The sequence below is a fragment of the Podarcis vaucheri genome, assembly GCF_965113315.1.
Source record: "Podarcis vaucheri genome assembly, chromosome: 14".
NCBI lineage: Eukaryota > Metazoa > Chordata > Lepidosauria > Squamata > Lacertidae > Podarcis > Podarcis vaucheri.
In genome coordinates, this window is record NC_138752.1 from 7,708,202 (window position 1) to 7,734,273 (window position 26,072).

General features: G+C 50.3%; 1 protein-coding gene across 1 annotated transcript; it reads left to right on the forward strand.

Moving 5' to 3' along the window:
- The first annotated feature begins 5,180 nt into the window (after nucleotides 1-5,180).
- ONECUT1 (one cut homeobox 1) lies at nucleotides 5,181-25,690 on the forward strand. The gene is made up of 2 exons (XM_082198642.1): nucleotides 5,181-6,651; nucleotides 24,604-25,690. The coding sequence occupies exons 1-2, from the start codon at nucleotides 5,538-5,540 to the stop codon at nucleotides 24,894-24,896; spliced, it is 1,407 nt and encodes a 468-aa protein (XP_082054768.1). The 5' UTR covers nucleotides 5,181-5,537; the 3' UTR covers nucleotides 24,897-25,690.
- The last annotated feature ends 382 nt before the right edge of the window (nucleotides 25,691-26,072 follow it).

Genomic DNA, 26,072 nt, shown 5'->3' on the forward strand with positions numbered 1-26,072 from the left:
TATAACTCTCCAACCTCCCAAAATTTTGACACCTCTTGCGCTGGTTTAACCCCTTTCCGTTTTAACAGTACAAATTCTATGAACACCCTCCATATTTCTTCAAAATCATTTCTCCTACATATTCCCTCTTCTTACCTCAATGGCACATGTTAATTTATCATTAATCGCTATATCCCAAACAAACCTCTTTGTACCATTCTTCCATTTTACATTCTGCTTGCCCCTTCCACTTCCTAGCTATCATAATTCGTGCAGCTGTCAATAATAACAATGAGGTTCTCTTAAGAAGGGGATGCACCACTCGCTCCTTCAAGGTGGATGGTACCTCCCTGCCCCATTTTGGGGAGCTCTGGTGAACTAAGATGGACAAGGATACAGAGGGCAGGTGGTTGGCTGCACTCCTACAAGGAGTGAGTCTTCATCCTCAGGCTGCAATAACTGAAACTGATCCTGTACAGATGGAACAGGCAATGTTCTGGATGTCTCTGTAGGACTTACTTTAACTGTGGCATCCATTTCTCCCTGAATCTGAACAACCTTTTCCCTAAAGCAGGCATATCCAAAGTCTGTTTTGGGGGCCTAATCCAGCCCGCCAGTTGGTTTGATCCAGCCCCTGTGGCAGTTTATTTCCTGGGGTAAAATCCTAAAAAAACCTCAACAACTTCAATCCTAAGAAAAAGGTCAACAACCTTGGTTGGCCCTTTGGTCAGCCCTCGTGGCCCTTCACTTCATCAAATCTGGCCCTCTTTGAAGAAAGTTTGGACACCAGTGCCCTAAAGTGCTCTGCAAAATTGTCATAGCAAGCTTCAGTAGGGAGCCAGAGCAATGCTTTCCCAATCAGATGGCAAAATCCCATTCTTCACTTGAAACAGCTCTGCCAGAGACAATGGTGGTGAAAAAGTAAGCTTTCTTCACCACCACCAACATAGTTAAGAGCTATAATGTGCTCTCATCCATGTTCAGTCAGCTTCAGATGGGCATTTATGTGGGAGATTGCAGTCAAACTAAACAAATGCATACCCTTGCTAGTTAGTAAGTTTAAGGGCAAACAACCAGAGCAGCTTGATTGGCAGACTCAAACCATAGGAATGTAACTGATGGAGAGAGAGCTCTGTGTGATGTCATTTCCCCTGTTTCTAGTAATGGGAAGAAACAGGAGATATAAACCCTTTTCCTGTTGTTTTCTCTCTGTGTGTCTTCTTTTCACCATGATTCTGATGCTGACTGGACATGTTCCTGGGATCCAGGCACAAAGACGGACTTTAGAAACTAACCTCTGTATTTTTGTAATTAAGAATGCTGTACCTGCATATTTTTTTACTGCTGCCTTTGCTGTGAACCAATGCAAGAACATTAAGTAAGAAAACACTATTTTTAAGATTTACTTTGTAAATTGTTGCCTGATTCTTTGTTATGCAAGGTAAAAAAAAGGAAAGCTAGCTTATTTCATAAGCTGTAATTGCTCAGAATAAAAGGAGGCTTTGCGGCTTATTTTCCTAAGATTTCATGCTGTCAAGGATGGGATTTTTAAAACTCCGTTTAAACCCACACACCTGGGAGACTGGAGGGATAAATTGTAATTATTATAGCCACTCCAACCTAACAAAAACCCCATCCCACAACTTACACCAATTTTGCAGCCATTGGCCCTCCTGTTTCATCAGACACAAGTCACTCCAATGTGCTCTGCATGCTCCAATGCAACAGGGATCGCACTCAGGAGTAACTGAATCAATGGTCCTATGCATTCTCACCATTCCATAGTGAGACAATAGTCTCAACAGAAATGCCAGCCACATCAACTGGAAAATCCCCCAAAGAAATCAGGAATCCATCAGATGCCATAAGTCTCTGTGGAGTGTGGTCCCCTTGAAACATTCAATCCAAATGTCACCAGGGAGTGATCCATCCATGACAACAGACAATAGTAGCCTTTCAATATTTGGATTTTGCAAATGGTTTGAGGAAGCCTCTCACCAACTGCTCCTAAGAGAAACCACAAGGCTCTCTTATGGATCAGTAACAGCTTAAATTGTACAGTGTAGCAGCAAAAATTAAACCGACTGTTTTCCTAATAGAAGGGAGTGTGGTATTCAACTCATGCATACATGACATGGAATTCAAAGCTGATGGCAAAGAACACCAACTTGGCCACTGTGGGAAGGACCTTGCAAGACAATAGTCAATGCAAATAAGTGCAAGATGATGCAGGCAAAATAAACAAGCCCATACTTCACATTATGCTGATGGGGTCTGGACTGCCTGTCTATGCAGGAAATCGGTCTTGCGTTTCTGAAGGGAGGATCACTGAAAACAATGCAATACAGCACAGCAGTGAAAAAATAGAAAACTGAGGCTTTCATAGAGGACACAGGGCCGGCCCAACCAAGAGGCAAACTGAGGCGACTGTGATTGCCTCAGGCAGCTGGATCCACTGGGGCAGCAGATCCCCAATGACTACCCTTTTTACCCCTTTTTCCCAATGTAGATTTACCCTCACCCCTTCTTCTCTGGCAGGGAGGAGGCACCATTTTGGGGTCCATCTCAGGTACTCTTTGGCCATCCCTGGGATAACAGATCTAGCACAGCCATTGGCCATGATCCTTAACTGACTTGGAGCCCCCCATCCACACCAAATGCTCTTATTGTCCAACTGAAAACCTTGTGCTCTCAAAATTTCCTGGTTGCCCCATTGTTGTGCTCATAACATAAATGTGTTCCACATGTGGAATGTCCCCTTTTTTGCTGTGGCAAAAGGAAAAGTGCTATGGATGCCACATGGCAGCATCACACACCCCACATACACTGGTGCCGATGCAGCAGAGACTGGCCCAGTAAGGAGAATGGGGGCACTGACCCACCAGCCTCAATTTGCCCTCAGCCAGCCCCCTTCCACCTTCCTACAATCAGCCCAGGAGGTGGTCCTGGCTGGCAGCTTCCTCCTCCTTCTCATGCCCATGCAATGGATTGGGTTGGCTCCCCACTCTGAATGCACCCGCTCCCTGGGACACTAGCAGCCAAACTTAACAAATGCACATTCTTGCTAGTTAGCATGAGAAGAGGCCAGGCCCACAGAGCAGTTTTACTGATAGGCACTCAGACCATAGAAATGCAATTGGTAGAGAGGGCTCTGTGTGACGCCATTTCTCCTCCTGGAAAGGAAGAGGCATATAGCAGTTCCTGTTCCTCTCTCTCCCTCCCTTTGATCAGCACTGGATGCAGACATTCCTCTGCTTGCTCCAGCTTCAAGGCATCTGGCTGAAGCTGGTTATACTGCAAATATAAGTGTTTTGCCTGCACAGTTTTTAATGCTATTCTTGCTGTAAACCAAAGTAAGTAAATCTTATTTTTAAACTTACTTCACAAGTTATTGCCTGATTCTTTGTTAAGTGGGGTAAGAATGGGGAAGGCAGCTTACTTCATAGATGGACTTACTCAAAACAAGGTTTTACAGCCTGATTCCTATGCTTTAAATTTTGCTGCCAATGAAGGGAATTTTGAAACTCTGTACAACCCACACATGTGGACACCTGGAGGAATGAATTGCAATTAATATATCCTCTCCTACCCATTAAAGCCCATCCCACATGTTCCTCCACCCCAACTGAAGCACCCTTGCAAAGAGAACTACACTTCCCAGGATTCCCTGGAGGGGAAAGTCATGTGTTTCAAAGTTGGCTGAAAACTCTTTAAATATGTAAGGTGGTGACAACAAAGGCTCATTCCTCCAACCTGGCGCTCTGAATCAAAAAACGTTTCCCATAGTGTTACGAGTTTGTCTGGGAGGAAGTGCGCTGTGCAAGGTCCTTCCAACCCTAGGTCAGCCCCGGAAGCCCTGATATCTCGCACCGCTTGGTTTAGAGACAGGTTGGTGGACTCAGGAAGCAAATCAGACCCGCGAGAAAGCTTCGATGACTTCTTTTCAGGGCTCTTTCTAGTGACAGAAAGGGGCAGAGACCAACCACAAGCCGCCCCCGTGAGATGGAGGAGGGGATGTCTGGACGCTTGTGAGCCTGTTGCAGTCCCAAGCCGACCCCATGGGGTTGTTGTGAAAATAAAGCAGGGGAGGGGCGGCAGGTACCCCCGCACTCTTTGGAAGGAGATGCCAGAGAGAGGAGGGACACCAGCCTGAAGGCGTAGCCAGGGGAGTGCAAGGGGCAGCCGCCCCCCTAAATCAAGCAAATATATAAAAATATTTATCTAACTGACCAATTGCGTCGCAGATAACTCGGCTTTGCTCCCCCTTAACATAAAGCCTGCCCCCCTAAAATAAATCCTGGCTACGCCCATGGTGGCTCAGCGGGAGGAGCGCCTGCTGTGCGTCCCAGGTACAATTCTCGCCGGAATCTCCCGCGGCGGCCCCCTGGACCCTGCCTGAACCTCTGGACAGCCGCTGCTGCCAGTCAGTGTTGGCAATACGGTGCTAGATAAAAGGGTTGCCAAAGAAATCTACCCTTCCCACGCCTACTGACTTCTAGGGGGACCTCCTCCCAGGTAAATGTGTGGCACGGGATGGCAGCCTTCTTGAAGGCGAAGGAGGGACCAGGGGGCGCCTCTGACTCCCTCTTCCCGGCTTCGTCTGCCTTCGTCCCCGCCCACTCTTGGTTCTTCGGCGCTCCTGCTCGGCCGGCAACAGCGGAGACTGCGACCCGCTCCGAACCGGCGCTCTCCAGGCGTGAAAAACCCGCGAGGGGGTCTTCCCATCCGCCGCCCGCAGCTGCGCGCAGCTTCTCTGCTGGAAGCGCGAAGTCGCCGAGGGGATGGAGCACCCAGCGGCGCCGGAGGGAGACGCCGCCTTCTTGTGGAGCTCAGGGCAAGATGAGCCACGACCCGCGGGAAGTTCGGGGACAGTCCCAAGCCTGGGGCGGGCGGGGGGAGAATAAGGGCCGGCCTTTCCGGGGGTCCTCCTCCATGGACACACCCCGACACACATTCTTGGTCAGTGCCTGACACTCCGCGAGCGCGCAGCAGCCCAGAGTGAGCTGGGCTAGCCGGTCTTGCGCGCGCGCCAGCAGCAGGCACGTGTGAGTGTGTGGGTCCTGGCGCGCGCGCAGGTGGCGGGGTGGGGGGGGGCGGAGAGAGGGAGAGAAGGGGGAGGCGCTGCGTGAGTCCCCAGCGCGCATGTCCGCTTTCTCCCAACCCCGGCAGCTGCAACCGCGGAGCCCGTCACCAAAGCCTCTGAAACAGTAAGCGGGAGAGCTGGCGATGGCGAGGGAGGCGCACGGAGCCCGACTGGCGGCGCGGCTGAGGCTGTTCTAGGGAGACCGGCGGGGAGGCATCTGCCGGGGGCTCATTCCCAACACCAAAGGAAGCCCTCTCCCCAGCCGCGTCTCCCTCCTGGAATAAATCCCAAATTCTAGCCAGCAACATCCCAGGCCGGGCGAGCCAGCGAGCGAGCGAGCTTCGGAGCGGCCTCGGGGGCAGGGAAGGTGCCGGCGTTGCAGGCGAGCCGGCAAAGGGAAGCGCTTTTTCTGTGCCTCGCGGGCCACCCCAAACCAGATAGATGTGCGCGCCGCCCGCCCGCCCACGCGGCAACCATGAACACCCAACTGGCGATGGAGACTCTGGGCGACCTCCACGGGGTGAGCCATGAGCCGGGCCCCGACCTGCTCCGGAGCGCCCACCCCCGCGGCGGCGGCGGCGGCCAGAGCAACCCCTTGGCCCACGGCGCTCGCCCGCTGGGCATGGCCGCCCTCCTGGACGGAGGGGACTACGCGCACCACCGGAGCGGCGCGGAGCACCCTTTGGGCGGCCCTCTGCACCCCACCATCACCATGGCTTGCGAGACCCCGCCTGGCCTGAGCATGAGCAGCACCTACACCACCCTGACGCCCCTGCAGCCGCTGCCGCCCATCTCCACCGTCGCGGACAAATTCCCCCACCATCACCATCACCCCCACCACCCCCACCACCCGTCTCAGCACCCTCATCATCCTCACCAGCGGCTGTCGGGCAACGTGAGCGGGAGCTTCACCCTCATGCGGGACGAAAGGAGCCTGGCCGCCTCCATGAACAACCTGTACTCGCCCTACCACGCCAAAGACGTCCCCGGCATGGGGCAGCGCCTCTCTCCGCTCTCCGGCTCCGGCCTGGGCGGGCTGCACGGCTCCCAGCAAGGGCTCCCCCACTACGCTCACCCGGGAGCCGCCGCCGCCGCCGAGAAGATGCTGCCCCCCCCCAACGGCTACGAAGCGCATCACCCTGCGCTGCTGGCCAGGCACGGCGAGCAGCACCTGACGCCGACCTCGGCTCCCGGCATGGGGCCTCTCCACGGGATCCCGCACCACCCCCACGCCCACCTGAGCGCGCCGGGCCACGGGCAGATCCTGGGTGCCGGGCCCCGGGAAGCCCATCCGGGAGCGGCGGCGGCCTCCGGGCAGGTCAACGGCGGCGGGAGCGGCTCGGGGCAGATGGAGGAGATCAACACCAAAGAAGTCGCCCAGAGGATCACCACCGAGCTCAAGCGCTACAGCATCCCGCAAGCCATCTTCGCCCAGCGCGTCCTCTGCCGCTCCCAGGGGACGCTCTCGGACCTGCTGAGGAACCCCAAGCCCTGGAGCAAGCTCAAGTCCGGCAGAGAGACTTTCCGCAGGATGTGGAAGTGGCTACAGGAGCCCGAATTCCAGAGGATGTCCGCGCTCAGGCTGGCAGGTGAGCGGTGGGGATGGGGTGGGAGGGAGGCAGCAGCGGGCCGAGGCGAGGTGGGGGACTGCACACGCAAGGGGCTCTCTCGGCTTTGTTCCCCTTCGGCCAGCTCGGCCAAAACGCCCCCTGCACCGTTCCCAAACAAAGGCCCACCAGCCCGAAGATTGAGGATGGAGTGGGTGGGTGGGTGGCCACTGGGGGAGAGGGGTGTGTAGTGTCGTTGCGGTGCCTTCAGGAGCGAGGGGAGGGACCTCTCCGCGCGGCCTTTTTGTCTTGTCGCTCCCTGGCCGCGGATCCGGCTGGTCTTCCGAGGCGCAGAGCTGGCCTACAGCGCTTTGTGGCGCGTTAGGATGGGGCAGGAATCGGGGCCACGTGGAAAGCCCCCCCCCCCTCCAGCCGAAAGCGTTTTCCACGCGCTCTCCTCGCGTCCGGAGTCGCACGGTTGTGCCAAGGGGCTGCGGCAGACACACACACACACACACACACACACACACACACACACGTGTGGCCACTGCAAGAGGCGGCGGCCGGTGGCTGCAGCTCTGGCGTTTTCACCTAAACGTCCTTGGTCCTCCTGCTGCCCTGCTCCTTCTCGCGTGGAGGCCTCCTCTTACACGCGTGCGCCGCTGGGTGTCTTCCAGTCTGTCCGGATTAATGTCCAAGGTGGTGGCTGCAGGTCCCTTTGGATCGCGTTCAGTGCACCATTCCTTGCAAACAGAGCTCGTTGCTGTGTTGATATTTGGACCTCCCGCCCGCCTCTTGCTTTAGGCGTGTTCTTTTGCTTTGCTTTTCAGCAAATACAGTAATAGCCAACGGTTTGCCCACAAAATTTTCCAGAAGCCAAAGTCGGGAGCTTCCCTAGCTGGCACCTCCGAGGGCGAGGAGGGTCAGGCGAAAGGCTGGCCTGGGAAGGGGCTTCTTCCGCCTCCTTGACCCGGCAGGTCTCTGTGACGCAGGAGAGGCGTTGGGCACAGCTGGCTCTCTCTCTGCAGGGTCTCTCGGCTGCGTGGATGGAAAGAGAAACGAGGCGAGCTGTGCGGGCTGAACTCCCTGGTGAAAGGCTGGCCTGGCGCGGCGGAGGAGGAGCGCGCAGGTCCCGCGCAGGTGGCGCCTGTGCGCTTCAGAGCAGCGGCGCCTGGAAGAGCCGAGGAAGTTCCTGGCTTTTGGAGGCGCTGGCTTCTCGCCCTGGAAGACAGCTCTTGTTTCCCTCCGGGCTCGGCCTGCAGCCTGCAACCCGGCAAAAGCTTTCAACAGCCCGCAAAACTGAGGCTGGCGAAATAACCCTTTGGCTGGGGGAAGTCCAAGCCGCTGAGGAGACCCGAGCCGTCGAGGCTCACAAGCAAGAACAGCGCTTGCCGGAAAAGTCGTGGAAGGATGCGGCAAAAGTTGCGCAAAGCGTGCGCATCAGCCACGGCTCAGTCCTCCTGCCTTTCCTGAGTGCCCGGCTGGAGGCACTTTGGACGGCTCTCCTGCTGCCAAGAGGCTGCTTCCGTGGGGAGGGCGGCTGGGCGGAGAGAGAAGAGATTCCCCTTCGATTATTGGGAGGGGATTTGCATAGATCGATACTGGAAGGAAACAACCCTTGATCTCGGAATCACTCGACACGCCCTTTCCTCGAGAGGGAAGTCGGTGCGCGCGCAAAGCAATCCTCGTGGCTGGAACTGGAAGGTTGCATGTATTTTTGTAATGCAGTTATGAAATACACTTCGTAATTTTTTGTTACATTTTATTATATAATAATTATGAGTGCATCCTATATGTTACAGCCGAGGCTGTATAAGTCTACGGGATTTCCTACCCCGCTTCTTCCCTCATCATTTCTGCGGGGAACGGACGGCGAGTGAGTAGCCTGAAGCTCCCTGCTTGGCCATTTTTGCTCCACAAGCCCCGGGCAGCTCCAGGGCGGATTGTGGCCACGAGGCGGTGACACCCCCGAGACGCAGCAGAGACGGTGCCTGCGGCGTCCGAGGCGGCTTCCCCGCGGTGCCGGCGGCCCAGAGGTCTGTCTTCGAGGAAGGCTTTCTCCTTCCTCCCCGGTGGCTCCTCGGGGAGGGCCGGGCAGGTTCTGGACCGCCTTCCCGCGCCCCCGCGCCCCGCCGCCGCTTTTCCTGGCTTCGAGCAGAGAGCCAAGCCAAGCAATCTGCGGCAAATGCACCCACGATCGATTTTATTTTGTGCAGGTTTTAAAGGCGAGATGATCTTCCTAAGTGGCAAAAATCTGCGCCGATTGATATTGATGTATGAACATCAGTTCGAAACGTCGTAAATTACTCCAGGCAATGCAAATTAAATTTCGCCTCCGGATTATAACTCGCTCTCCGGCATTTAAGGGAAGAATTATCGGGCCGATTAAGATCCCGCAGCAGCAGCAGCAGCAACAACTCGCCCCTTCGCTTCCCTCATTTCCACCTCTCGGCTTTTTCCAGTGGTCCGAAGCACGTGGCATCTGCCGAGGTCTCTCTCCCCCCCCGCAACCCCCCCCTCCAAGCTGCTCTCAGCGCCCTGCCAGGCAGCCCAGCTGGCCCAGAATGACAAGCAGGCGGCTTCCAGCGCCCATCCAACGTCTCCCAGCCCGCCATCTCCTAGGCTTAGCTGTGGCTTAACTGCCCGGAGAAAGGCCCAGGGAGGGGGGCTGGGCCGGGCAGGTGATGAAAAGTTTGGCCAAGTTGCCCTTTGCCGGAGAGAGCCTGGCAAACCGAAAGGAAGAAATGGCGGACCCCAACTGACTAGGAGGGGGGCACAACAAGAAAGGGTCCCTTGGGGGATGGGGTGGAGAGAGCGAGCAAGAACGTCGGGGTTTCTTCTTCTTCTTCTTCTTCTTCTTCTTCTTCTTCTTCTTCTTCTTCTCCTTCTCCTCCTCCTCCTCCTCCTCCTCCTCCTTCTTCTTCTTCCCTGGAAAAGTTTCACTGGGCAGCGAATGGGGCGGAATCCTTGAAATAGGAATAAAGACCGAGGATCCTATCTGCGCATTTCGCAAGCATTTAAATTCGTGTCTCCTCTTGATCTTTCCAGACAATTGCACTAAAAGGGGTCTATTTCTTTCCGGTGCGCTATAAAAGAAACCTGGATTGGGTGCGAGGGTGCGGCTTTGCGTTTTTGTTCCTGGCAGTATTTCCCCGGTGACGTTGAACGCGCCCCTCCCCCTCCCCCAGGCAGCTTCTTCAGAGAAAGGCGAAATCCTGCCGCGGCTTTCCGCTGGTTCTGCTCCGACTTCCACTCAAGCCAGGAATTGCAGAAGCTTCCGCAGCAAACCAAGGGTGGGTTTTTCCAGGGCCTCTGCCCTCGCCTCCTTCAGCTGGGTTTCAGGGCTCCCTGCCTGCTCAGTGACAGAGCATCTGCTTCGCAGGCACAAGGTCCAAGTGTCAGTCTGGGCTGCCAGATAACCCCGCCAGGAAACCACTCACTGCCCATGCTGAGCTAGGTAAATCAATGGCTTGACTAAGTGCCTAGGAGCCAGCTTCTAGGGGCCGAGGTCCCTCCCTGAAGGAGCGTCTCCACCTCCATCGTTCTGCCGGACACTGAGGTCCAGCGCCGAGGGCCTTCTGGAGGTTCCCTCACTGCGAGAAGCAAAGCTACAGGGAACCAGGCAGAGGGCCTTCTCGGTAGTGGCTCCCGCCTCGTGGAACGCCCTCCCACCAGATGTGGGAAAAATAACTACCAAACTTTTAGAAGACATCTGAAGGCAACCCTGTTCAGGGAAGCTTTTAATGTTTAATAGGTGGTTGTATTTTAGTGTTTTGTTGGAAGCCGCCCAGAGTGGCTGGGGAAACCCAGCCAGATGGGTGGGGTATAAATAATAAATTATTATTATTATTATTATTATTATTATTATTATTATTATTATTATCATCATCATTATTATATTTGCCCCCCCCCCAGTTAATGGGCATTGACCTTAAAATGGTGTGCATGCACCAGGTCATGTGATCAGTTATGTAGGGTGGGGCTTACCTGGGTCCTCAATATTTTATTCAAGTTGGCACCCCTGACTCACTGCAGGGATGCACCTAAATCCACCTGGCTGGCTGCCTAGCCTTTCTACTGCACAGGTGCCAGCACGGGCTGAGTATAGGGGGCAGGTCGTTCAGGTGGAGAAGGTCCTCTTCATCATGGGTAGGCAAACTAAGGCCCAATCGCCTTCTCAATCCGGCCCACGGATGGTCCGGGAATCAGCGTGTTTTTACATGAGTAGAATGTGCCCTTTTATTTAAAATGCATCTCTGGGTTATTTGTGGGACATAGGAATTGGTTCTTTCTTTTCCAAAATATAGTCCGGCCCCCCCACAAGGTCTGAGGGACAGTGGACTAGCCCCCTGCTGGAAAAGTTTGCTGACCCCTGGTCTTCGTCTTCCGCTGGAAAAAGGCCCAGTGCTGGAGGAATTAAGATGAAGAGAGAAAAGCTTCCTATTTTCACCTGGGATGAAGGAAAGGAGATAGAGAGAGGAGAGTTGTTGCAGGAGGAGGAAGGGAATGTGAGGGGAAAGGAGAGGAGATGCGAAATAAACTGGCAATGGGTGGCGGAGTAGTAGTAGTAGTAGTAATAATAATAATAATAATAATAATTATTATTATTATTATTATTATTATAATTATAATTATACACCGCCCATCTGAGTAGAGTATAGCTCACATGTGAGAGGAGAAGGAGAGGGGGGAAATCACAGTGGACTAATAAAAACACATTGAGAGGCATGGAGAGGGGGAAAGTAAAATATGGACTTTCCTACTTAGATCCTCTGGATCAGCAAATTCTGGTCTTAAATGAGGAGGCTGTGTCACCATCCCTCCAGAGCCCAATGTCTGTACTTAGCTCGGGGAACACTGAACTATGGAACTCCTTGTCACAAGGAAATCACGGTGACAAGAATTTAGCCTTTCCAATGGAAATGCTAACTGACTACTCATCTCCACTTCCACCTGCTGCCATTTGGGGTCTGACCTCACCTCTGCAATGCCAGTGGTCAGAGGTGGTTGCAGTCCAGCACCTTCTGGAGGGTCGCCGGTTCCCCACGCCTTGCTGTAGAACAACCCCTCAGCCCCTTTTCTGACAGGAGCCTTGATCTGCAACACTGAGTGGGGTGTGCACTGGGCTAAGAGGTGATGCCAAGGGAGGGCTGGAGGTGTAAATGAGTATCAGACTTTGAAAAGCTGGCTGGTGTCTCTCAATAAAGTCCATCAGTTTTGTTCAATTAATTAAACGAAATGATTTTAATTGGACTTTGAATAAATGGGCAATTAATCGTTGCTGTTACTTAGTGGGTTGGGTAAACCACAATTCTGAATACAGTGGTACCTCTGGATGCGAACGGGATCCGTTCCAGAGCCCCGTTCGCATCCAGAGCAGAATGCAACCTGTGTTTGCGTGTCTGTGCGTCACGATTTGTCGCTTCTGTGCATGTGCATGATGTCATTTTGAGCATCTGCACATGCGCGAGCGGCGAAACCTGGAAGTAACGCATTCCGTGACTTCCGGGTCACCACAGAGCGAAACCCGAAAACGCTCAACCCAAAGCTACTTCAACCCGAGATATGACTGTAATGTTTTTATAGGTTTGGGGGCACTGGGGAGCAAAGGGGTGGCTGCTGCATAGCCTTTAATTTAGGATGGTTCCCACCACCTTCCTCCCTCTTGGGCTGCTCATCCTGGAACTGCCAAGGTAGGCAAGTACATTCTGCTATTGGCCTAGTGTAGGATGAGAAGACCAGGATTCTGGCATAGGTTTTTTAGTTTTTTAAATATACTTTGATTTACATGCTCACCGTATCTCCACATTTCTCTGTTTCCTATACTCTGTTCAAAACTGCTGAACTGGATTTCTGGGCTGTCCTGGGCTGATTGTTCCCTGACCCATTGCTTGGACCATTGGAGTTATGCTACTGGTGGTGGTCCAAGCACCTGCGAAAGCACAAGGGGAGATGGGCTGGGGTTGCCAAGCAGGAGACTTGGAATTCAGCTGGCTGTTTTCCTACTCCTAAGGAGGCCACTGTAAGGTAGTGGGGACTCTGAGCCCCATATGCCCTCAGTGCCCTATACATGGGTGGTGGCAAGCACAGAGAGGGCAACAGAATGGGGCGCCTGTTACTACCAGTGGTACTGCACAGAGTTGGCGCTCCTCATAGGCAATGAAGAATGAAGGGTAAAACCAGCAGCCTGGGCAGGGTCTGGTAGTAAACCACCTGGCAGGATAATTGAGGTGGGTGCGGGAGCTGGCCTGCTTTGCTGAAAAGCCTGCTCTGGTTTTCTAATTTCCTGCTGTAGCAGCTTCTGCTAATCCCACATAACTATGGAACATGAGAAATGGACTAGAGGAGGTGACTTCAGCAGCTTGGCCATTAATCTCAGCCCCAAAGGAAAATGCCCTTGAATCAAGAACTGGGGGGGCGATGCGCTGTTCCAAGTCAGTGTCGTCTTCCTTAGCCATGTGAGCATTTGTGAGGATAAGGGACCGTTCTTTGATGGATTTTTTAAAAAATTGAAAATTAAAGAGCGTTTAGAAACTTGTCTGGGCATGAAAGCAAGGAAGGGAGATGCTCAACACTAGCATTATCCAGTGGGTCACCATAATCAAAATGCACATTTAGGGCTGGTCATTGAAATTTATCGGGCCAAGGTCCAGTTTTTCCACATCATCACATGGAAAGCAAAGGAAACCTGCAGAACTAGTTTCTGCATTGGAATGAATCTGAGAGGGAATAATAATAATAATAATAATAATAATAATAATAATAATAATAATAAATTATTACTTATACTCTGCCCATCTGGCTGTGTTTCCCCAGCCACTCAGGGCAGCTCCGAACAGAAAATTAAAAATACAATAAAACATCACACATTAAAAACTTCCCTAAACAGGGAATCCTCTTTAACACTGTCTTACAGCGCTAACTTCACACATGACCCTCAAAGCAGTTCCTCCAGTTAGCCTGTTATGCAAATGTAAAGCTTGACATTTAGGTTTCTTTCCTGCATTAATCTAGGCCACATATGGCACAGATGCCACCAAAAAGGCTCAAAAGGTATTTTAGGCTCCATTTCTCAGCTGAAGTTCAAACCAGGTGGATTCTGGACCCCTTCGGACAACCTACTGAACATTTGTTCTGAGTGGCTTATTTCATTTATTTGAAAATTATTCACTCTTTCTTAGAGTATAGCTACGTGGCTTACAACATATAAACTGGAACAAAATAAGTTTACAAGTATTTGCGAAACATAATAAAAAACATTAATAGATATTGAATGCTTTAGATAAAAAATAATCTTGCGAGGGCCTGTCTAAATAGGGCGATTTTCAGCATTTTGCTGGCCCACAGCTTATGTGGAGGCTAGGCCATCTTTATTGAGCATTTGTTCAGATTTTTTTACTGGATGGTTATATGGCAGAGAGCATTCATCCTAATTTGCCTGTGGGCTGCTGACACACCTTCCTGCTAGCCACTAATTCACCTCATGCTTTTCAATGCTGTTGTCCATCCTTTCCCAACTACAAAAAGGTCCAGGGCTTTTTTAAAAAGTGGATTTGTCACTCTTGCCTGAGGAGCCCTTTAGTAAAGGTAAAGGGACCCCTGACCATTAGGTCCAGTCGTGGCCTTTAATCCACTTTAAATGCCTCTTTTGCATTTGTTGTTTTATGGTGTGGTGTCATTAGAGAGAAATGCAGGTTTCCACACATGTCTGGGGAAATCCCGATTGTCTCCTGTGTGTTCTCCTCTCCAACTTGATGTTTTAGAGCATCTCTAAGCCAGCACACATTTTTGCTACAGCACACCACAGCCTTCTATCTGCCCAATTTTTATCTTGAACCATTTCTTTGGGCTTCTGCCCTCATTTGGAAAGTTCAGAATATCTTTCAGCACTGTGTAATATCCCCTCAATGAGCAAGAGGTCAAATGAGGACCCAGGTTCCCCTTCAGCCATTTTGGGGTTCACACCAAGGCTCTGACAATATTCTAAGGCAGCCTTTGGGGAAAGAGAGAGATGGGCGTCACCAGCCTGTTCCATCGCTGGCCTATGGAGAAGGCTTGTGCTGACATTTGTATTTTAGTAACAAGTTAGGAAATGAACGCCACTGCAGCTTGAAATATTCCCAGCCTTGGACAGGTAATTAAAGCAATACGTTAAAGGCAACAATCAATCACCGCTCTCGAAAATGATAGCAGAATTCACTTTTGCTGCCAAGAGCCGGTCTTGTGCTGCTTCCAGGAGGAAGGGGTGCGGGAATGGGGGAGGCTCCCTGCCTTGCCCCACTCTGTGCCATGGTGATGCAAGGAGGAGATGCCAAGACTGCATTCGGCCAGCTGGGACTCTTTGTACCTCCTCTGACTTGCACGGTGCCTCTGCTTCCAGGGTCTCTCAGCCAGCGCCCGTTCCCTGGTCTTCTTCAACTAGACTGGCCAAGAATCTGCTGCAATATAAAGGGGCTGGTCTGCCGCACCCTCAGGTGAATTGTGAGGGGGCTTAGGAAGGGTGGGGTACATTGTCCCTCCTCTCTGTCATTTCCGCATGCTTTCCTCCAAATACACTCTCTCCCCCAAAGTCACTTTTTCCTGGCAGATTATCTGGCATCAACCCAGCAAGAATAATAATAAAAAAAGCTGCAATCAAAGCTTGGGGACACTGGATGGAATCACTGATCATCAGACATGTACCATAAATACGTTTTATGACCTAGGATGAAACTGTAATGTGGTGCAGTGGATCCTGTTATTATTGCATAATTAATTTGATTGTCTGCGCCAACCAACGATTTCAGTCAGGTGCAACATTGCCTTCTGCTTAAGCTCTGTAGCAGAATGTCTGCGGGAGACTGCTGCCCTTATGCAGTACAGGGATTTTATTGTACAGCAGTACCTCAGGTTACAGACGCTTCAGGTTACATACGCTTCAGATTACAGACTCCACTAACCCAGAAATAGTACCTCAGGTTAAGAACTTTGCTTCAGGATGAGAACAGAAATCGTGCTCTGGCGGCGTGGCAGCAGCAGGAGGCCCCATTAGCTAAAGTGGTGCTTCAGATTAAGAACAGTTTCAGGTTAAGAATGGACCTCTGAAACGAATTAAGTACTTAACCTGAGGTACCACTGTATGAAGAGTGGGTACCCACAAGTTACTAGCCTCCTCACCAGCACCACATACTTACTCCAGCCCTTTGGGGTACATTAAGAAATAAGGAAAGGAAAATGTCACTCCAAATACTTCTTCACCTGAGTGCCTGGCTGTAGGCACCTATTGGCAGAACAGAAAGAGGGACTGGATCTCTTCCATGCCTTCAGATTTTGATGGACCCATGAGGCTTTTTAACCCCAGCATCAGTTTGTTTCCAACTTTCTACTTTTAACGAATGCTGTTCCCCTTTGTCTTATCCAGTGACGGTGAGGGGGATACATGCCACTTTGTGTGGGATTCTGGAGCATCTTGTAGGGCACATAGCCAGCTCATCTCACATAGCCCCAGTTACCCTCATGGATGACCTTTACCGGGAGAGGCAGGTGGGGAGTGAAGCCATGTCACTGTTGCTTGACCTCTCAGTGGCGTTGAATACTGCTGATCATGGTACCCTGATTCTGTGGGATGGCAGTCCAAGGTGCCATCCTTCTGTGATTCTGCTTTTACTTATGGATGCAGTTTCAGAGAGTGGCATTGGGTGGCTGCTGCGGGCAGGATTCCTGCGTAGCAGGGATGGCCCGCAGGGTCCCTTCCAACTCTACAGTTCTATCATTCTAGGACAACAGAGCTGTGGGGTGCTGCAGAGTATCTTCTGGTCCCAATGCTCAGCCCCAAGTTGTTTAGAGTTCAGTATTCTAACTGCAGAACCTTAAACTTGGCATAGCAAACTGACAACCGTTGTTCTAGCTAATGCACCAGGTATTACCATTCTTGGGTTAAGTGTCAGGGACTGGGAAGAGGAGGAATGGTGGAGACTGCCTCCCCAGCCTGTGTCGGAGCTTGCGTATGACCGAGCTGAAATGGCTCTCCTCCACGTCATACTTCAGAATCCATCGAGGCTCTGCTCTGACAGTGATTAATGACCTAAGCTTTTAATGAGGCTTCAGGCACACTCCCATTACGCAGAGTATCCAAACAGCAGCAGAAGGAGCTGAAAATATGTGCTACATCGCTACGTTTATTTCTAACTATGCAGGACAGAAAGAACATGCATCTGCTCTCTGTGAGAGCCAGTGAAAAACTGGAAGAAAGAAACAGGAAATCAGTAAATCAACATCTGTCTCCCGTGAGACTTCCAACAGTCTGGAATGTAAACAGAGTCATGTGACTCCAAAAACTGCACAGTGGCATAACAGAAATCTAACAGCTTGACCCTTCCAGAGAAGAAGAAGAAGACAGTTCAGAATTACAGCAGGGGTTTGAGGGAGGTCACTTGTCAGAGGAAGATGAAGGGAAAGGTTGAGAAATAATGGGAGAGGAGGAGGAATAAGCACCAGAGGGGGGACAGCTGATGGGACGCAGTGTCTTTAGAAAGCATTCCAGACCCCCCACTCCTTCCCAGAACCTGGCAAGCATTGAAAGTAGGAGAGCAGAGACCTCAGAGGCAGAGGGTGCATCTCAGCACCCGCAGTGATGACACATGAAGGGAGAGAGGGAGGGGGTGGAGACTCACTCGGGGCAATGCCATTATTCCAAGAGGCTGCATTTCCAAGCCTCTCTCTGTGAATATTCAATAAAAAGCAGTTGGTAAGAACTTTTCCTTGTCTTATCCATTCCTGGCGACCTGCCGTGGAAGTTGGATTCACTGCCGCCTGACATTAAGACAGCTTGACCAGAGTGATTCAGGCACTGCAATAGTACAATACACTCTGTGTGGGGCTGCCCTTCAGGTCATGAGGCCATCACTGAAGAGGCCCTCCTGCAGCTGCTACAAGAGTGGGGTCTTTAGCGCAGAGACACCAACTGTATGGCACATCCCCCCCCCTGCTGATATTAGACATGTGCTGATAATTTTCAGTTCGTTAAAGACCTTTTTGGTTTGTGGGGAGAGGAGGAGGGGTATTTTACCCAACACTTCCTCCTATCATCACCCACTCCTTAGAAAACCACATGCAGGCCTCCTTCGATGCCTTAATGGCAACTGCGCTGATGCCAGAAGGGACTCTGCAGTTGCTTTTTGGCAGCGTCCTTGTGGCTGGTTGATTTATAACCTCCTCTCCTTGGGCTCATTTATTCTTTGTTAATGTTTGTCTACAAGTGAGGTTGGACGGTTGTTGCCCAGTAGTGGGAACAAGTCACCGGGGCCCTAATTCGGAACTTAGATAAGCATCAGTGGCAAATAAAACCCAAACCTCCAAATTCTGAGTGGTGGTGAAAAGAGACACTTCTGCTCCCACCAGGCTGCAAAAGGACCCCCAAAGAGGCTCCTCGGTTGCATGTGACTCCCCAAAAGACCACTTTGGAAACTGCTGCCAGATGCGTTGCTTGCGGCCAAATGCCATGTGTCTCACCGTTTCTTACTTTGTTGGGGAAATGAGGGGGCTCAGGCACACCTTCATTCCAGGCAACGATCCAAAATGTTCCTTCTCCACCTTGCATTTGCCAGAGTCTGCGATGCGCATATGGCTATGCTTGACCTCTGAAAACCTGTTGCTGGGAATGGCAAGTGGGGAAGAGGACTGTGGGGGGAGGTTATTGTTATTGTTATTGTTACGTATTTTGTGTTTTTACCTTGTATTTTTATGCTGTGAACCGCCTTGAGATCTATTGGTGAAGGGCAGTATACAGATTTAATAAGTAAAAATGGATGATACCAAGTGCTCCCCTGGCTGGCTACTGGGAGAACAGGGTGAGGGATTATGATGGACTGCCTTCAGCCCAGAGGCACAGCATGTCTCCAGGTCACCCAGGGGTGTGTGTGTGTGTGTGTGTGCACGTGCGTGCTTACCCAGGCCCTCACCATGTTTTATTCTGCAAAGAGAGAGGCTGTTTCAGACCAGAAGCAGATCTAAAGGTAAAGGTAAAGGTACCCCTGCCCGTACGGGCCAGTCGTGTCTGACTCTAGGGTTGTGCGCCCATCTCACTTAAGAGGCCGGGGGCCAGCGCTGTCCGGAGACACTTCCGGTCACGTGGCCAGCGTGACGAAGCTGCTCTGGCAAGCCTGCACCAGCGCAGCACACGGAAACGCCGTTTACCTTCCCGCTAGAAAGCGGTCCCTATTTATCTGCTTGCACTTAAGAGTGCTTTCGAACTGCTAGGTGGGCAGGAGCTGAGACCGAACGACGGAAGCTCACCCCGCCGCGGGGATTCGAACCGCCGACCATGTGATCGGCAAGCCCTAGCCGCCGAGGTTTTACCCACAGTGCCACCAGAAGCAGATCTACACATGGTCAAATATTGTAAGTGACACACAGGTGCATGGAGGAAGCAGGGGAGAGAGTTGGTCCCCAAAATGGAAAGAAAACAGGTGATTGGCCATTGTGGGAGGAAGCAGGAATTCTGGGAAGAAAATGATCTCTACTGCCACCATCCGTGGTTTCTTCAAAGGTGTTCCAGAATACCTAGCAATGCTCAGCAACGGTTCAGGTGCAACATCTCTAACCTTGAATCTGCACCACATGACTAAGTTTTCATTTCATCAAGCTTGAAATCAGGTCAACTCAAAATATTTGAGCCTTTGTTGTTGTTGTTGAAAAGAGGAACTTTTATGCTCCTCCCTCAGTGCATCAGTAACCATTTAGAGTTACTGATGGGGGTCAGTCGTTTATCTCGGTTCAACCAAAAGAGGCAGATTGTAGTGACATTGTCAGTATTTCTACTTCCTCTTACCTGGTAGAGTATGCCACCAGCTCCATTACCTTTTGGCAGAAGTTTCGATTCCATTAAATTGTTTGCCTATTTTCCGCTTGCCACATTGCCGGTGTTTCAGAACAGAGCTCAGAGAAGGCAACTTTGCCAGCAGCTATTACGAGGAAATGATTCGTTTAGCACATGGGTAGGCAAACTAAGGCCCAAGGGCCAGATCGAGCCCAATCACTTTCTCAATCCGTCCCGCGGACGGTCCGGGAATCAGTGTGTTTTTACATGAGTAGAATGTGTGCTTTTATTTAAAACGCATCTCTGGGTTATTTGTCGGGCATAGGAATTCGTTCATCTCCCCCCCCCCCCAAAAAAAAAATATAGTCTGGCCCCCCACAATGTCTTAGGGACAGTGGACCGGCCCCCTGCTGAAAAGGTTTGCTGACCCCTGGTTTAGCATTTCCTACTTCTGGCACTAAGTTGGCCTCATTCTGCACACTTCACTAGAGAAAAAGAGGCACATGCCATTACTCTTTACATCTGTTTGTATGTATGTGGCCTTTTAAACTGTGGGTTTTTTATTGTTTAGTTTGTTATTATGTTATGTATTTTTGTGTTTTTGTAGTGTAAACCACCCTGTGATGCTCAGATGAATGGCGTTATAATGATGATGATGATGATGATGATGATGATGATGATGATGATGATATGCAGAGGGCTGCTAGAATATTGCTGTTCTGACACCTCCAACATCTACTGAAATGGGAATAGATGAGTCACATTGAGCAGATGCCTCACTTTCCCTCTTTTGTTTGGCTGTGCTCCTCCTTTTATGCAGAGAGCGTGTTCCATCTAGTGGACGACAGGAGCTAGCACAGGAAGCCAGAGCCTTTCATGCAAAGCTGTTTATTCTCTAAGCACTTGAGACGTTGCAACCAAAATTTTGCATGCTGGTTCCTGACATCAAGGACCATGTTTTTGTCTATGTCTGGATAAGACACCATTTCGAATCAAGAAGGCAGACTGAATCTTTCAAAAGTGCACTGATTCTGACCACTGATTTCAAGGTTGCGCAGAATTTTTTGGGTTTCTAATAATTCCCAAGCAATGCTAGATAGGAGGCTGCTAGTGCTGTCATACATTTGGTTTATTGATTACCTTGACTGCTTTGTGCAAACAGGTGGGTGAAATATACATGAAACTGATGTATTTTGGCTCAAAATTTGACCCCAAACACCCTAAATGAAGGTGAAAAGATAGCTGTAGATTTGCAATTGTAGATGGATGTTGTCAGAGGCTGCCTCAGGTCTCAGCTCACAAAAGACCAACGCCGAGCTCTTCTTATATACAAGGATGTTTATTGCAGTTCATTATTGGTTCCACAACCGAGGCGCGCAGCCCCTAGTCTGTAACGTCAGACATTTGAAGTCCCCTCTGAATCAGTCCCGCCCCTGCACCAACTTAAGAGGCTTGTGCTAGACCACCGCTTCCTGTCTTTCCTTTTCCGCAGGGTCTTTCTGCCCCCCTGGGTCCCTTCCCTCCTGCTCTCTCCTGAAGCGGATTCCTGAGATGCCTGTTCCCCCCTCCTTCGTGCTTTGGGGCTGGGCTCCTCCTCCGGGCTTTCTCCATTTCCGCGCGCCTCCACATTTGAACTTGGCGCGCGCTCGCTACCCCTGACCTTCCTTTTGACACTTACACTACTCCCTGTACTACTCTCCGCCTCTTCCGGCAGGACGTTCTCCCCAGATCTCCTTCCCCTGTCTCTTTCCTGCTTCGCTCCGTGTGTCACACTGGGAACCCCCCTCTCTTCCCTTCGTTCCTGCTGGGAAGCCGGCCCCGATCTCCCACTCCCGCTCGGGGTTTCCCTGCTGCTTCCCTGCTCCTGGCAGGTCCCCCCTGTGACCCCCCTTGTCCTGACTAGGGGCGCCCCCTCCTGAGAATCCTCCGATTCACTTGAGAGACTCATGGAAGATCTCGAGTCATTGTCATCCTCTTCCTCACTGTCCTGGGATTCTTCCTCGTCGCTCTCCGTCTCCTCCCTCACCTGTGCCTCTGTCTCTGAACCCCTGACAGATGTCATTATCCCAATATGTGGCTCATGCACTGCTGTCTATAACTGGCTCTGCTCCATTTCCCAAACCATGATTTTGTCTCTGGTTTCCATGGGGAGGGGAGCGGTACTAAAAAAAACCCCCAAAAACCCTCTAAGCATCCTAAAGTCTGCTCTGCCTCCATGGCCAGTAGTGGTCATGCCCTTGTGCTCAGCTCCTGCATACTGGCTTCCCACTGTGCAAACAGGATGCTGGACTCAGTGGGCCCCTGGACTGATCCAGCAAGCTCTTCTTACTTTCTTATGCCCCATAGACGACTGAAGCTGTTCCTCCATTCATGCAAGGGCCTGAAGGGCCTTTTCAGTGGTGGCTCCGACCTGGTGGAATGCTCTGTCCCAGGAGACTAGGGCCCTTCAGGATTTAACCTCCTTCCGTCAGGCCTGTAAGACAGAGCTATTCCGCCTGGCCTTTAATTTGAATTCAGCCTGATCTTTTGTTTCCCTTCTCTTCCCTCCCCTTCCCCTTTTATGAAGATTACCTGCTCTGAGACCCCACAGCTAATTCTTCCCTGGCCTCCTCACTGGCCCAAGTAGAACCAATTCAGCCAGCTAGCCCTGGTGATTATCTAATGCGTATTAGATGGATTTCCCCTAAATTGATTTCTGAACTTTGAATTTTATTGTTATTCATGTTTTTATACTGTGTTTTATGCTGCTTTTACAACTGTTTTAAATTTGTTGTTAGCTGCCCTGAGCCCGGATTTTGAACCGGGAAGGGCGGGCTATAAATAAAAAAATTGTTTATTATTATTATTATTATTATTATTATTATTATTATTATGCAAGCTGCTTGGTTCCTATATGGAGCTGCATCAAGCCGTGATCAAAAATGCAGGAAGAGAAAAAAATATTTACTTGTTCCTCACAGTGTTTTTAAAGAGAACAAACTTTGCATGTCTAGAATCTGTACTTATGATAAGGAATCCTCTGGCCTCCAAGGAAGATGCTGCTTTGGCAGGGACAGCAACAACACACGCCTTGGAGACCAGATCTGCCACCTCATTGGCAGCCTTCTCCCCAAATGCCATCTCCACAGCAGCGCTACTGGTCTCCTTCCACCCCAGGGAGATGGGGCACACTCCGGGGGTCTCCAGGTTTTTGCACCCACCCTTGAAACAGCCTTTTAGTCACACTTAAAGGTTGATTTGACTCCCTCGCTTGCTCCTGAAGTAGATCTTCACACCCCTCTTGTCCCTGATGTAGGTCTCCATTCACGTCTTCTTCCCTGGAAGTGGGGTGGCATTTTGTGTTCTCACCTCAGGTGCCAAAATGTCTTGGGCCGGGCCAGGGTTTGCGGGAGCAGAGCCTGCCAGTACAATCAGGTGGAGCTGAATGCTCCTACTTTACTTAAATATTCTTCATCAGTGAGAACAAGGCCACCACCTAGTGACCACCAAAGGGAACAATCATGCAAAATTATGGGAGCAGCTGGCTAAGCATGTTTATCATATTTATGCTGTCTAAAAATCATTCCTGGCCCCAGAAATCATATGGAGACTGGGTGGAATGGGGAGGGGATGGGGAGTCTACACTTCATAAAGGTAAGGGGTAAAGGGACTCCTGACAATTAGGTCCAGTCGTGGCCAACTCTGGGGTTGCGGCGCTCATCTCGCTTTATTGGCCGAGGGAGCCGGCGTACAGTTTCCAGGTCATGTGGCCAGCATGACTAAGCCACTTCTGGCGAACCAGAGCAGCACACGGAAACACCGTTCACCTTCCTGCTGGAGCAGTACCTATTGATCTACTTGCACTTTGATGTGCTTTTGAACTGCTAGGTGGGCAGGAGCTGGGACCGAGCAACGGGAGCTCACCGCGTTGTGGGGATCCAAACCGCCAACCTTCTGATCAGCAAGTCCTGGGCTCTGTGGTTTAACCCACAGCGCCACCCGCATCCCTACACTTCATGACCACTTCCTATTCCTGCCAAGCCTGCAGCAGCCAGGGCAGAGGGTGGGGTGCTTCCCCCCCCTTTTGTAGTTCACTCCATTGGGAGGGCAAATTGCCATACTAGCTCCTGGGGCTGTTGTGGTTTTTCTCCCCAATCTGGTAGATCTCTGAGGAATAGCAGGGAGAGCTTTAGCTGTTGTGGATCTAAGGCCTCCCTGATCTGCCCTCTGCACAGCAGGCCCCAACTACTCAGCCACAACATCAGAGAACAACTCCTACGGCTTTTATCTTCCACCAGCCTTAAGGCTGGGCCATAGATACCAGGAGCACAGGAGTTTGGTAAACTGCTTGTGGGTCCCTCCCCCCCTTACAATCAAGCTATATATAAATTTTATGGGGTGGGGGAAACAAATTTTGATCCCAAAATATCAAGAACTATTGCACATGTCAGCAGTTACCACATTGCCGACATTTACTGTGGGAGACAGGGATTGAGAAATCTAAACCTCCTATCCCACATGTGTGGGAGAAATAAAGAAAGTAAATGGGCTGTGAAGCCTTTTGAGCAGAGTAAAGCAGTTATACATTTTGCAATTTACTAAAGCTTAGGAATAAGGCAATTACACAATTTTATGCCTTCTATTTGTGGTCTGTTGACCTCCCCTTCTTCACCTCCATTGCAGAGAATGAACCACATGTTTTTAGTAAGATAAACAAAAAAAGATTTACAGTGGTACCTCTAGTTATGAACTCAATTCATTCCAGAGGTCCGTTCTTAACCTGAAACTGTTCTTATTTAGAGGCGTGCTTTCGCTAATGGGGCCTCTTGCTGCCGCTGCACCGGCAGCACATGATTTCCGTTCTCATCCTGGGGCAAAGTTCTCAACTCGAGGTAACTCTTCCAGGTTAGCGGAGTTTGTAACCTGAAATGTTTTTAACCCGAGGTGTTTGTAACTCGAGGTACCACTGTACTTACATTTCAGTGCAGACAGCAAATGCAGTACAGGTGAGAAGTATCAAGGATTATATTTTTGTTACAGAATTCCTGCCCAGAGGAGGAGGGGAAGTGACCACATAGAGAGTCCTCTCTAGGAAGTTCAAGAACTCTCTGTGTACTGGCCCTGTGCCTGTCTAGCAAAACATGCATTTGTGATTTGGCTGCAAGCCCCACATTTTGCACAGAATTCAAGCCATAGTGTTGTGTTCTTTTTCATTTCAGCTTGCAAACGGAAAGAGCAAGAGCATGGGAAGGACAAAAGTAACACCCCCAAGAAGCCCAGGTTGGTCTTTACGGACGTCCAGCGCCGGACTCTACATGCAATATTCAAGGAAAACAAGCGCCCTTCCAAAGATTTGCAAATCACCATTTCACAGCAGTTGGGTCTGGAGCTCAGCACGGTCAGTAACTTTTTCATGAACGCACGACGGAGGAGCCTGGATAAGTGGCAGGAGGAGGGCGGCTCCAGTTCAGGCAATTCATCTTCTTCATCAAGCACTTGTACCAAAGCGTAAAGAATTGACCACAAACTAATCTTCGGTGGAAAAGCTTTAAAAATAACTGAACAGGACTTCAAGAAAGCAGGTTTATACTTCAACTCTTTTTAAAAAATGTTATTTATAAGCCCCAAAGAAACCAAAGACTTAACTTCACCTGATTATGACTTGGCTAGAAGAAACACACTTTAGTGGGATGATGGCTTGCAAAATGAAGAGACTGGGAAAAGAGGGCAGCCTGCTGGCTTTACACCTTCGCCCATGATCTCTTCCGCCCTATGTGGCCGGTTAGTGATCTGGAGGGCAGCCATTGCTTCTTACCAGTGATGAGGATGCTCTCGGATACGGCTCTTTGTTTCTACGGCAACACCATGGAGGTGAAAGATGTACATAGGATTCCGGGTGCCCACCAGCAGCGAGGAACATAGCCAGAGCTGGTCTCAGAAAGTACAACCATAACAGCATTGAGTCACATGAGTTCGTTTTTAAAAGTAGTGTGATTTTGCTCTTTTAATTGTTTGAACTTTTCCAGTTCAGTACCTGGATACAAGTTCAGATAAGAAATTCGAATGCTTCCTGAACCAGTTGCATTCTCTTTGTTTGTTAAGGGATGTGTCCATTTTAAAAAAACCAAACAAACAAACCAAAACAACCCCACAATTTCATTGTAAAACTATCAGGTAGGTACCAAAGAACACATTTCTAATTATATTGCAGGTATATTGTTGCAATGCTTTTAATACACCAAAGCTATTTTTACACAAAATTCTATGTAGAGATGTAAGGGTAAACACCTCATTGTTGTCAGGCATCCAGCTTTAAGCAAGACAAACCGTTGTTCCAACTGTGGCAATTTCCTCTGCACACAAGTGATACAAGACAGTAGTGTAGAGCCGATAGGATGGTAAACTACACTTTGTGGAGGACCCTGCATTTGTTGATGTGCAAACCCAGGGCTCCAGTAGGAATACTTGATAGTCTCCCCAAGTCAGAAAAGAGGCGTATACTACAGAAATTCAGGTTGCCCATGTGTGTCAAACTACCTTTTTTATTACTAGAAATTCTAGGCAAACAGCTGCTATGTCTTGCTTCTAGACAGTGTGCATTTTATTTACATATATATTTATGCTTGTAAAATTTAAATTATAATTGTTTAAAATACAGGCAACAACTTTTCTGCCCTAGCTAAAGTGA

Excerpts from the sequence above, each read along its gene's own strand:
- ONECUT1 (XM_082198642.1), top strand. The coding sequence starts at position 5,538 with ATGAACACCCAACTGGCGATGGAGACTCTGGGCGACCTCCACGGGGTG. Across the intron at positions 6,652-24,603 it reads GTCCGCGCTCAGGCTGGCAG|CTTGCAAACGGAAAGAGCAA; the intron begins GTGAGCGGTGGG and ends TTTTCATTTCAG.